Raw genomic sequence first — 10,076 nt, forward strand, 5'->3', positions numbered from 1 at the left:
GGCATCTCTCTAGAGAGTTGTATGTTTTGTTGTTTTGAGACTTTTTTGGGGCATTCTCCACCTTTATTGGACAGTGATGGTGGTGGAGAGACACAGGAAAGGCAGGGGGGAGAGAGGGGATGACATGCAGCAAAGGGCCCCGGGCCGGATTCGAACCCAGGCCACTGCCCTTCAGGACTCACTCAGCCTTACGTGGCAGCACCCTACCAGGTGAGCCGCTGGGGCGCCCCCAAGTTGTTGTATTTTAATCTATACGATACTCTTTATTACCCACTGTATGCCAACCCCAACCCTGGGACCCCAACCCTGAGACCCTAACCCCAACCCTGGGACCCCAACCCTGTGACCCTAACCGTAACCCGTTGACCCCAACCCTGAGACCCTAACCCCAACCCTGGGACCCCAACCCTGAGACCCTAACCGTAACCCTGTGACCCTAACCGTAACCCGTTGACTCTAACCCTGTGACCCTAACCCTAACCATAGCCCTACACGTGGAAAGGCACAAATCACACTATTCACACGAACAGTTAAAAAGTCCATACTCACTGTTAGTGTGCGCAGTGTGAAGCGCTAGGGTGGGGAAATGAGTACCCCTTGTGTGCGTGTGTTTAAATCACACACATCTGAGATCTTTGGCCCTTTGTTAATAAATGTCTGAGCAGTCTTCATGTGAACCCTTTTCAAGCCACTGTGTGTGACAGTATGTAGACATCTATCTTTATGCAGCCTTGTATTTATCTCACACAAGCTATCTGTGTAGAAGCTGGGAGCGTGTCCTATCTCGGGGGTGGTTTTTGGGTGCGCCCACAGTGGGCTGCTGTATAAATACCCCCGACAGCATCGCCTCACTACTGAAAGTTGCTTCAGCACCTCAACAAGCAAGATGAGTCTCTCTCCTAAGGACAAGTCCACCGTCAAGGCTTTCTGGGCCAAGGTATCTCCCAAGGTGGAGGAGATCGGAAGCGATGCTCTGTCCAGGTAAGCTGGTCTGTGGATTGTTCAGCATGCTTATGTGCCGTGTTGGGTTGTTCAAATAAACTGGTGTTAAATGACATGTGGCCTGGCCTGGTTTCCCCTGCAGGATGTTGGTGGTTTACCCCCAGACCAAGACTTACTTCTCCCACTGGAAGAGCCTGGAGCCCGGCTCCCCTGACGTCAGGGAGCATGGAAGGATCATCATGAACGGAGTCGGAGAAGCCGTGGGCAAAATCGAAGACCTTAAAGGAGGTCTGCTGAACCTCAGTGAGCTGCACGCCTTCACCCTGAGGGTTGACCCTGCTAACTTCAAGGTAAGGGAGGAGCGTTGTTAATCGTATTGTGATTTTAGGAAAACATTTTATGGAATGTGAATCTAGTTGAAGGTATCCATAGAGGCCTGTACCTACAAATAATTCTCCTCATCCTCCTCTTGTAGATCTTCATCCACAACATCCTTGTGGTATTGGCCATCATGTTCCCCGTCGAGTTCACCCCTGAGGCTCATGTGGCCTTGGACAAGTTCCTGGCTGCCGTGGCTCTGGCTCTTGCTGAGAAATACCGATAAACTGCAAAAAGAGGACTCCTCCGATGAAAGCAGCATTGTTTCAGACGTGCTCTGTTCCTCCGATCAGCATTAATAAAATATTGTTAAAATCTTAAGAAAGTGCATTCGCTCTTCTTGTTGTGGATCAGTCACTCAGTCAATCAGACAAACCAACTGTTTTCATAGCACATTTCGTACACTGAAATGCAATGGAACAGGCTTTACATTAAGTGCAGTTGTCGAGATCGATCAGAAAATGTGTTGTGTTTAAATCCTGCAAATAAATCATCACACGCTCAACTTAAAAATGGAAGACCTTTTAGTTTCTGCACAGCAGGGCGAAGACGCGCTGGAAGGGAATTGGGAGCCAAACGATCGACGGGTATTTCTGAATTTAGTTTCATTATTTAAACTTTTTTGTCTTTTTTTGGGGGGGGGCGGTACAATATACATGAATCAACACCGGAACAAATGTAAATGTTAGCTAGTTAGCTAAGAGGCTAGTTAGCTAAGAGGCTAGTTAGCTGGGAGGCTAGTGTCCATCGGCAGTCCCTTTGCCTGATGTTATTAGGCATCCCAGGATAATAAAACACTGCAAATAATACAGCATGTGTAGTATGTAAAGAACATACGACAGTGTGATATATAAAAACCCAAAAGAAAAAATAAGCACACAACATAGTTAGTATACAAGAACAACAAGAGTTAACGAACAAGAAAATATATACAGAATACGCAAATAATGTAGAAAAAGATAATAAAGATCACATAGAAAATAATATATATAAAAAGCAGAAATACAACACAGCTAATGTACAATAATGATAATATATCAATCTTATATAGCGCTTTTCTAATACTCAAAGTGGCTTTACAATAAACAATACAGTTAAACAACAGGTTAAAGTTGTGTGTGTGAATACGTTGACATTGTTTGTCCTTAATAAGCCATTTCTTGACATTACACTGAAATTAATAATAGGATGGGGACTTTCTAATTGATTGACTATTCAATAATAGTTTAGTTTTACCGGCCACTATAGAAACATAATTGTTTCAGAAATACAATAATTACAATTGTTCTAGGAATAACGCAGATATTGTTCATGCACTGACTGACAGGGATGTTGAGCAGTCGTCAAAACCTGCCAACAGGGGTTAGAATGGCTTCTTCTTTTTTCAGGAACAAACTATTGGTGTCAGATCCATTTTAAAATTAAATAATTCAGATATACAATAAACAGATATCATCATTCTCTCTGTGTGACGTTCATATGTCCGTATTACAAACAACTATATGTCCCTTAAGGAAATACCTTTTAAATGGTTTCTGAAGAAACCAGTTCTACAGGTGTCTCGACGCTGCATTAGTTTAATTCTCCAAATAAAACCTCTGCAGCAAAGCACGTGTTGATTAACTCACATTAATTGAGGGACTTTTGATACAAAACTCACCCCCCCTTTTTTTGATTGAAAATATACACATACAACAGTTAGTCATCCCAGTCCATTAAATGAAAGAAAGTATATAATAAAAGAAACATTGTAATTCCAACAAAGAGGAAGGATATACAAAGTATATAACTAAATAACTTAAATAGATAAGGGGAAAAAAGTAAAGTAACTTGGTGACAAACTTCTTCAGTTAAGCGTTTGTAAGTAAGTTTTGTATACCTTTTTTGGGTTCTTACGGAATTCAGACACTCGCAGTAATATTCAACATCTATCTAGACCAGTGTTTCTCAACCCAGTCCTCAAGGACCCCCTATCCTGCATATTTTCTTTGCCACCCTGAATAGGTACCTGTTTGTAGTTATTCAACCAATCAGCAATGAATTTTGTCAGACGTTGCACACCTTGCATAATTAAGTGCTGCGAGATGATTGGTCGAGTAAGTACAAGCAGGGCTACCTATGCAGGGTTACAATGAAAATCTGCAGGATAGGGGGTTCCTTAAGGACTGGGTTGAGAAACACTGCACTAGAACAATTAGAATAAAGGTCTTCATTTAAGTATCCTGGCTTTGTGCATATGAAATGTACCTCGCAGAATATGAAGGTGTACCGTGGCATACATGTTGTTATCTTTATATTCAAAATAAGTGACAATGTTCTCACCTGCAGTACTGATGGCATGCAAAGTTTTGCTCAGCACACATCTGTCCAAGTCTTTGCAAAAGTCAGCACAAAACGGACAAATGTAAAACAAACGTGTCACAACTTCTCGTCCAGTTTGGCAGAAAGAACATTTGTCCTCCACTTCTAAAAATCTTGAAATATATACGTTAGCTGGATTCACGTCATGTAATATTTTCTCTAATTTCTCTTGTTGTGGAGAATCTAAAAGGGCCACGCCACGCCAATTAACAAAATGCATCCTCCTCCATTCCATAAACGCGGCTTTCCTTCCGCATCCACTTCAGCCAATCGCATCACACGTTGACCCGCGTCATCAGTTGCCACCCAGTTCTTTAGTGAGGCGCGCGACACTTTGTGGAAGGGCCTCGAGGGCGGTATGATTTTACCCAATGAGGTTCGGCGTTTGGAAAACTCAGCCGCGCAGGCGCAGCGAGCGACAACGCCCCAGTTTGTATTATTATTATTCTTGTAAACTGCTAATAAGACACGTTAGCCCCTAGCTAACGGATCTGACCCTTTAGCCGAGCGGTTAGTGACGTCGCCTTGTGGTGCAGTACACCCCGTATCGAATCCCGCACCGGGCAAGGAAATAACCGGCTAGATTGTGGCAGCGGTGGGACCCGGAAGTGTGCAGATCCTCAGAAGTCTCTTCGGAGCGCGGGAATAACAAAGCGCGAAGGCGCGCTTCCGGGGAGAGTGACGACTGTAAACTGCTAATAAGAGACGTTAGCCCCTAGTTAACGGGTCTGACCTTTTAGCCGAGCGGTTAGTGATGTCGCCTTGTGGTGCAGTACACCCCGTATCGAATCCCGCACCGGGCAAGAAAATAACCGGTTACATCATCATCATCATATTTGCAGTGTATATGCTGTGAACCTCCATTTTTGTTATTTCCATGATCGGTGTAAAAGAAAGAAAGAAAGAAAAGAAACATCTGAACAATCAAGAAAAGAAGCCAACAAAGTTTCACATGCAGGTTGTTTTATTTGCTTTACACAAAGAAGGAAACAAGAACTTCGGCGTGAACACGCTGCGCGCCGGTCCGTCCGTCTCAGTGGTACTGCATGCCCAGAGAGGAGACCACCACGGCCAGAAACTTCTGGAAGGCCGCCTGCACGTCTCCGGTGAAGGCGGCGCCCATCCTCGCCGCGACCACGATAGTCAGACAGTCCGCCAGCAGCTGCAGCGCGCACACGCACACACACGCACACACAAGGCCATACACATTATCTTAAACATGGTCTATTTCTTCTTCCGGTTTGCTTTGTTGCGCTCCATAAGTAGTCTAGTCAAGTGTACTTACTTTAAACTAAGACGTCAGTGAGCAAGCTCTCAGTTTACTTTTTAAGTACTTATCAGAGACATACTAAACAAGATTATACTTAAGTATTCTTTGCGCATACTGACAAGTACACAGAGAAGTTTAAGTATATTTGGCCTATGCTATTTTGTATACTAGTAGTATACTACTAGCACATCGACATTAGTTAGTGTACTCACTATATAAGTATACTTGGGGAATATACTTGAACTTAAGTTTACTTAATAAAATCAACTTCAAGTATACTTTTTTTTGTAAGTGCAAAAAGAGCGGGAAGTTTAAACAGCAGTTCAGGCATTAGGATAACGACATGCATATGGGGGGTGGGGTGGGGGGGCGAGCGGAAGGAAGGGCGGAAGGGCCTACTCTGAAGTTGTCGGGGTCCACGTGCAGCTTCTCGGAGTGCAGCCTGCTGAGCTCGGCGTACGTATCTTTGATGTTGTCCATGTTCTTCAGGGCGCGGTCCAGGCCGTGCAGCACCACCCTGCCGTGCGCCGCCACCATCGGGTTCGACAAGATGGCGGGGGCGTTGTAGATGTTCCCGACCTTACCGAAGTACCTCCGGGTCCAGGGGTAGACGATCAGACACCTCGAAGGAGAAACCACAAACGTTAAATATCAGTCAATCAATCAATCAATCAATCAATCAATCAATCAATCAATCAAATAGCATTTTATACGGCGCTTTTCTAGCTGCAACAGCCACTCAAAGCGCTTTCCAATGAATCCCAAAAGGCCACTTGGTTGCAGCACAAGACGGACACACTACATACAGGTAACACCGGGACAAAGCTGGAGAAAACACCACTGCAGAGAAACAAAGTGTACAAATTCACCCAAGGTCTCCGTCCGCATGGCAGTGTATATCATAAAATACCACACGATATCATATTAACGTCAACTTAATTGCTAATTAATTCCAATGAAAAGGAGACCAACGCTCCTTTGGACAATTGAGAAACGTGACCCTATGCCTATGCGAGGCCGATCTTCTCCACGTCTAGATGGGGGAGCCATTAGCTTTACTCTCCAGTCCAGCTAAAGGACCGCCAAACAATCAGAAGGTAGGGCACCTGCAGAGAGCCGCAGGGCCCACGGTGTCGTAGTCCATCTTGGCGAAGATGTCCTGGATGGTGGCCCTCTCGAAGTCCGTCCATTCAACCATGTTGCTGGCAGATTCTGTGCCCCGGGTGACTTCTCTTCGCGTCTCTCTGCAACTTTTAATCGGCCCCGTTTCCCCTCCCGAAAGACAGCGATTGGACGGAGTCCAGTTGGGGCAGGCCCAGAGATATGTGGGGCAGATGATGGCGATAACGATAAGAAAAGAACTGAGTGTGTGCAGCTGCAGAGCTGATAAGGACTCTCTGCTTCATCTGGATCCCTTGCGTCATGCGAGAACCCCACAACGTGACATGACATTGTGTGCTTGTTCGCTCATGCAAGCTTTATTTGGAAGCAGACTTTGAAAGATAAGGTTCGGCAGTACTTCTGCTACCCGAGATTATTTGCTGGACTGGTGTTACGCGGCCCTGCAGTCTAGACGAGCAGGCGTTGCATGCCGACAGCTGGCTGAGGACGTCTCGATGGGACCGCTGGCGAATCATCTGTCCAGCGAGCCAACGAATATCCTAACGAACGCAACAGCACAAGCCGTGCCACAGTGAATGAGTTGAGAAGAAAACGCGACCACAATGTGTGGAGTTTTGTCAGTATAATACGACACATGCAGGGGTTTGGATCAGTGCCAATAATGCTGCCGTACATCTGGTGTCCATAAGACATGGACCACGACAGATGTCACTGCACATGGACACGTCAGATAATTTCATGCCCCCCCCCCCCCCGTCTGATCCAAGGTACACGACCCCTCTGTTGCCTTGCGGGTCAAAGTGACGCACAACAGTGTTTAACAGCAGAGAAAAGACTCCAAATGATCCTTTTTTCCCCAACCGGAAATGTGATGACTTCTCCTAGAGTGAGCCCAGCATTAAAACGTTGTTTTTGTTCATATTTCAACAAGTCCTGCGACCCATACGACCACATGGGTCGTTTGTCCTCTAACACGACCCGCAGGTGCGTTTCCTAAATTAGCGCCCCCTACCGGCGTCAGGGGATATGTCACATGCCAGCTCGGACTGCGAGGAATCTAGGTGTGATCCTGGACGACCAACCATCGTTTGCTGCAAACGTTGCATCGGTTGCTCACTCCTTCAGATTTCTCCTCTATAACGTCAGGAGGATTCGCCCATTCCTCACCGACGAGATGGCACAGGTGCTCATCCAGGCTCTGGTCATCTCCCGGCTGGACTACGGCAACTCCCTCCTTGCTGGCGCCCCGGCGTCGGCCATCAAACCTGTGGAGCTTGTTCAGAAAGCTGCAGCTCGTCTGGTGTTCAACCGCCCTATGTTCTCCCACACAGCTCCCCTTCTCATGTCCCTACACTGGCTCCCAGTAGCTGCTCACATCCAGTTTAAGACTCTGGTGCTGGTCTACAGGGCAGTGAAAGGAACAGCTCCTTCCTATCTCCAGGCCATGGTCAAGCCCTACACCCCCGCCCCCCGACCACTTCGCTCTGCGGCCTCTGGACGCCTGGTTGCCCCGTCGCTCAGAGGCCCCTGCTGCCGATCGACCCGGTCCCGGCTCGGTTCTGTCCTGGCCCCACAGTGGTGGAATGAACTCCCCACTGATGTCAGGACAGCGGAGTCGCTGCCCATCTTTCGGCGCAGGTTGAAAACTCACCTCTTCAAGAACTACTGGTACCCTGTTACTTGTTCTTAGTACTTATTGTATTCACTCATTTAAAAAAATCTCTTTCTTGCACTTTTACTTTAGCACTGGTTTGCACTTATGACCTCTGATGACTAGTAGTTCTCCTGATTTCCTACGTTAAATGATGCACTTATTTTAAATTGCTTGGGATAAAAGCGTCGGCTAAATGACTGTTATGTCATGTCATGTCATGTATTCTCCACTCCATGGCAATATAAGAAGTAGTTATAAAAGTGGTCCAGTTTAAAAATTAGGTTAAGTTTTACTTTTATCTATAATAAACTCCACCCCCATAAAGTTTATTACTTTATTTAGTTTCGAATTTTATTTATTAATTCATTATTTATCTATTGTTTATTATGATTATTATTATTATTGCCATCATTTTCATTATTATAATCTAATACTTTATACTTTATTTAATATGCAGTGCTGACAGGTAAACTGGAGTTATTTCCTACTTTGACATGAAGGACATCTCACATTCTGTGCTGGCATGTGTCTGACACGGACAAACTGCTCTTAGGAGAACGTGGCTGTTATTTAACCATGGACAGTCACAAGCGACCTAGTCACATAACAGGTGATCTGGCGCCCCCACCTGTAGAAAGGTAGAACGTGCAACATGATCACCTTCCACTAGAGGGCGGCATTTACTACACGAAGGCATGAAGCGTCATCCTCAGCGGTTTCATTTAGAATTTTTTCTTTAACTATATAGGCTTTCTTTTTTCTTTTCCTGGGCGACAAAAAAAGAAAAGGGCAAGCAAGCCAGAGGAAAAAACAAAAACAAAAACAAAATACACAAAATCATCAGTTACTCCCAACAGTAGAAACACAAGAACACAGTCGCAAAGAAGAAACCAGAAACATTCATAGAGCCAGAGCGATAGACCATCATCAATGACAGTTAAAAGAAGAAGACAGAAATGCTGAGGTGGTTGAATAAACAGGCCCCTGCTGCAAGCCCCAATCCTGCCGACTCCCGAAAGTCCCGAAACTAATATTCATATGTTTAATAAAAGAATAATTATTTTAAACTTATATGGTGGACCAGAGTCCATGGTGTGATGATTAAGTGACAGAAAGGATCAAATTATATGTATTCTGCATAATTGGGGGGGGGGGGCGACGACAAGAATTAAAATTTGGGACACTGTTGGTTATATCCGGGACAATACGAAGTAGAATTCGGGACAGTTGTGGGACACTGAGGAAAAAAGTTAATTTCCAGCCCTGCCTCCACAGGTATGTCATCTGGACCAGCTGCCTTTCCACTCTTCATCCTCTTCATAGCTGCCCTCACTTCCTCCTTGCTAATTACTTCACATTACAGTCATTTAGCCGACGCTTTTATCCAAAGCGACTTACAATAAGTGCAAGTGCGTAGGAAATCAGGAGAACTACTAGTCATCAGAGGTCATAAGTGCATCTTCTCTCTAAACAAGCATCTAACAACAAAACCAGTGCTAAAGTAAAAGCGCAAGAAAGAGTTTTTTTTTCTTCAAATGAGTGAATACGATAAGTGCTACGAGCAAGTACCAGGGTAGTGGTTCTTGAAGAGGTGAGTTTTCATCCTGCGCCAAAAGATGGGTAGCAACTCTGCTGTCCTGACATCAGTGGGGAGTTCATTCCACCACTGTGGGGCCAGGACAGAACAGAGCCGTGACCGGGTCGATCAGCAGCAGGGGCCTCTGAGCGACGGGGCAACCAGGCTAATCCACCACACTTCCTGATTCACTATCCCTACATCATCCAACCTTCTCTCTCTCTCATTGTCTTCATTCATCAGCCCCTCAAAGTACTCCGTCCACCTTCTCAGCACACTCTCCTCGCTTGTCAGCACATTTCCATCTCTATCCTTGATCGCCCTAACTTGCTGCACATCCTTCCCAGCTCGGTCCCTCTGTCTAGCCAATCGGTACAAGTCCTTTTCTCCTTCCTTAGTGTCTAACCTGTCATACAACTCACCATACGCCTTTTCCTTTGCCTTTGCCACCTCTCTCTTTGCTTTACGCTGCATCTCCTTGTACTCCTGTCTACTTTCTTCATCTCTCTGACTATCCCACTTCTTCTTTGCCAACCTCTTCCTCTGTATACTTTGCTGTACTTCCTCGTTCCACCACCAAGTCTCCTTGTCTTCCTTCCTCTGTCCTGATGACACACCAAGTACCTTCCTTGCTGTCTCCCTCACTATTTCTGCAGTGGTTGTCCAGCCATCCTGCAACTCTTCACCACCACCCAGTGCCTGTCTTAACTCCTCCCTGAACTCCACACAACAGCCTTCCTTCTTCAACTTCCACCATTTGATCTTCGGCTCTG

General features: G+C 45.6%; 2 protein-coding genes across 2 annotated transcripts; one reads left to right on the plus strand and one right to left on the minus strand.

The window, feature by feature from the left end:
- The first annotated feature begins 886 nt into the window (after window positions 1–886).
- Window positions 887–1,546, plus strand: LOC130118958 (hemoglobin subunit alpha-1-like). Its single transcript, XM_056287300.1, has 3 exons — window positions 887–981; window positions 1,085–1,292; window positions 1,418–1,546. The coding sequence occupies exons 1-3, from the start codon at window positions 887–889 to the stop codon at window positions 1,544–1,546; spliced, it is 432 nt and encodes a 143-aa protein (XP_056143275.1).
- Window positions 1,547–4,714: 3,168 nt separating this feature from the next.
- Window positions 4,715–6,149, minus strand: LOC130120125 (hemoglobin subunit beta-2-like). Its single transcript, XM_056288764.1, has 3 exons — window positions 6,058–6,149; window positions 5,351–5,573; window positions 4,715–4,843 (listed from the first exon to the last, which is right to left on the minus strand). The coding sequence occupies exons 1-3, from the start codon at window positions 6,147–6,149 to the stop codon at window positions 4,715–4,717; spliced, it is 444 nt and encodes a 147-aa protein (XP_056144739.1).
- Window positions 6,150–10,076: the final 3,927 nt, after the last annotated feature.

This window comes from Lampris incognitus, chromosome 10, assembly GCF_029633865.1.
Source record: "Lampris incognitus isolate fLamInc1 chromosome 10, fLamInc1.hap2, whole genome shotgun sequence".
Taxonomy (NCBI): Eukaryota; Metazoa; Chordata; class Actinopteri; order Lampriformes; family Lampridae; genus Lampris; species Lampris incognitus.

Bases quoted from the DNA above. Each gene is read 5' to 3' on its own strand.
- LOC130118958 (XM_056287300.1), top strand. From the start codon at position 887: ATGAGTCTCTCTCCTAAGGACAAGTCCACCGTCAAGGCTTTCTGGGCC. The intron at 982-1,084 runs GTAAGCTGGTCT...TTTCCCCTGCAG, and splicing joins GGAAGCGATGCTCTGTCCAG to GATGTTGGTGGTTTACCCCC. The intron at 1,293-1,417 runs GTAAGGGAGGAG...CTCCTCTTGTAG, and splicing joins TTGACCCTGCTAACTTCAAG to ATCTTCATCCACAACATCCT.
- LOC130120125 (XM_056288764.1), bottom strand. From the start codon at position 6,149: ATGGTTGAATGGACGGACTTCGAGAGGGCCACCATCCAGGACATCTTC. The intron at 5,574-6,057 runs GTGCCCTACCTT...TTCTCCTTCGAG, and splicing joins GGCCCTGCGGCTCTCTGCAG to GTGTCTGATCGTCTACCCCT. The intron at 4,844-5,350 runs GTAGGCCCTTCC...TGCGCGCTGCAG, and splicing joins TGGACCCCGACAACTTCAGA to CTGCTGGCGGACTGTCTGAC.